Below are 2,381 nucleotides of genomic sequence, written 5' to 3'. Positions count from 1 at the left end.
GTAACATGTATTTCATTATGGATCTTACCTCACATTTCTGGGAAGTAGGACGTAGAACTTATATATATATATATATATATATATATATATATATATATATATATATATATATATATATATATATATATATATATATATATATATATATATATTATATGTGTGCTTGCGTGCGTGTGTGTATAAACGAAGTGTACGTATACACTAGGCATCGATATTCGAGCCAACTGTAAAGTCCTGCTAGGTCTTTATCAGCATCACTGCGGGATGACTATAATTAATGAACATGAGAAGCAGAAGAAGATGGCAGTGAAGAGAGTCCCGGATGAGTCGAGTCACCGTTCCTACCTGTGAGCCACCACTCGAGCCATTGAGTATTTACTCTGATCCGCACCGTAACGTTCGTGAGTTAGTACGTCCGTGCGTCCATACGTCCGTCCACGTGTGCGGTTTGTGGGCGGGTGTGTATGTGTGTGTGTGTGGGTGGCTGGGCGTAAGGGTGGGTGCGAGTGAGTGTCCAGGTGGTTAGGTAGTAAGATACAAGAAGAAGAAGTAGTAGTATAAGTCTTGAGCCGTTGTTAAGAAGAGTAGTGAAATTTCTTGCTTACCTGTGGTCACCTGTGGTCTGTCTGAGGGAGTTTAATTATGCTTATTGCCTTAGCTGCGGTGCAGGTCTGATTCTTCTCCCGCCCCTCGACCAGAAGGAGAGAGAGAGAAAAAATATATAAACTTAAAAAACAAGGAAAAACAAAAGCTAGAGAGAGAAAGAGATAGAGAGAGCTTTTTATTGACGATAACGGTGGCTTCAACCACGGAGGGAATCAAGTCCCTGATAGCGGAACTCGCTATGCCGACCAGTCGCGGCCAGCCGGGGACGCTGCCGAGGTCCGAATCCGAGATCGTGGTCGACTTCTCGTGTCCGAGGGCGTCCTCCTCCGACGATGAAATAAGTCACGACTCCCTGACGCAGGCCGATTACCGTGGGGCGGAAGATTCCCCCAGGAATTTCTCGAGGGATTCTCTCTACATGGAAGATTCCGACAGCGACCGCCGCCGCAGATCGAGTGCCTCCTCTTCCCAGGGAACCAAGAGCTTCTTCGACGTTCAGATGGACGGTGGACGTGACTCGGGAGGCGAGTGGAGGCTCAGCAGGAGCGAGGCTAACGCCTCCAGAGGCTCCGTCCAGATCGTCTCGAGCAAAAAGAAATTATCGGCCGAGTCCGAGGAGGGATTTACCAAGCCCCCGACTCCTACCAGCTCGTCGACCACCTACTCCTTCAGGAGTACCATTGATCTCCTGCCGTCTTCCAGGAAACGCCGTGGTCTCAGGCAACAGGTAAATAGTCAACGTTGTTCAGATTCTATTCCCTTGCTAAAGAATGTTATTTAATCGTTGGACATTTTTCGTCCATTCGTTCGCTTCGCAATTTTGTCATTTTTAGGCCAGTCTTTAAAAGGATTTTAAATACAGTGGCTCTTTCCTCATAAAAATCATAATAAACCAAGGCGATACGTAAAACTCTCTATTTAAGAATTTAAAAGTAAGGTATCGACCATCATTATTCGTGTCACCATACGATCCCTTGTTCTTTGCAAAGGTACCTCTGAAATTCTATTTATAGTTGTCGGTGGCTACTTATGAAATCCCTGTGTCTGGTTACAAGTGACTACTTCAGCAACATAAGAGCAGTGCCGGTAAATAATTCAGGTTCCAGATATTTAGAATTTTTAAGTATTCCAGATACCGTAATCGACAAAGTTAATGCCTAGGTGGATTAAGTAAGAGACTTCAAACAGTTTGAAGGTAACTAGACATTAATAGTTTAAATGGCGTGGTGATAAACTATTAGAATTGCTTATATATATATATATATATATATATATATATATATATATATATATATATATATATATATATAATATATATATATATATATATATATATATATAATATATATACATTATATAATATATGTATGTATATACTAAATATATACATTATATATATGTATGTATATTGTATATATATATGTGTATACGAGTATATATACGTGTGTGTATGTACGTATTTGTGTGTTTATTCTATGAAAATTATATGTATATTGCCGTGCATAGGTGAGATTTATACAGTGCGTATAACATTGTATAGACTATACACGCACACACACATATATATATATTTATATATATTTATATAGATATATATATATATATGCATATACATATATATATATATATATACATACATATATACTAACCATGTTCAGACAAACCTGTGTCTTTGTGCATACAGTAATGTGCACATGCATTCGTGCAGAAACGCTGATATATTACAACAAGGAAGAACTTAGCGTTTATACAGCTGACCTCGTCATTAAAATGGA

At 39.2% G+C, this 2,381-nt stretch overlaps 1 protein-coding gene across 1 annotated transcript in view; it reads left to right on the top strand.

The window, feature by feature from the left end:
* Positions 1–258: 258 nt before the first annotated feature.
* Positions 259–2,381, top strand: part of LOC136839780 (facilitated trehalose transporter Tret1-like) — a 58,486-nt gene continuing 56,363 nt past the window's right edge. The window contains exon 1 of the mRNA XM_067106117.1: positions 259–1,333. Within this exon, the coding sequence (XP_066962218.1) occupies positions 845–1,333 (489 nt within the window). The 5' untranslated portion in view covers positions 259–844. The remainder of the gene's footprint in view (positions 1,334–2,381) is intronic.

The sequence above is a fragment of the Macrobrachium rosenbergii genome, chromosome 6 (genome assembly GCF_040412425.1).
Source record: "Macrobrachium rosenbergii isolate ZJJX-2024 chromosome 6, ASM4041242v1, whole genome shotgun sequence".
Taxonomy (NCBI): Eukaryota; Metazoa; Arthropoda; class Malacostraca; order Decapoda; family Palaemonidae; genus Macrobrachium; species Macrobrachium rosenbergii.
Note: the sequence above shows the minus strand (reverse complement) of the source record. Positions and strands in the feature narration are given on the sequence as shown.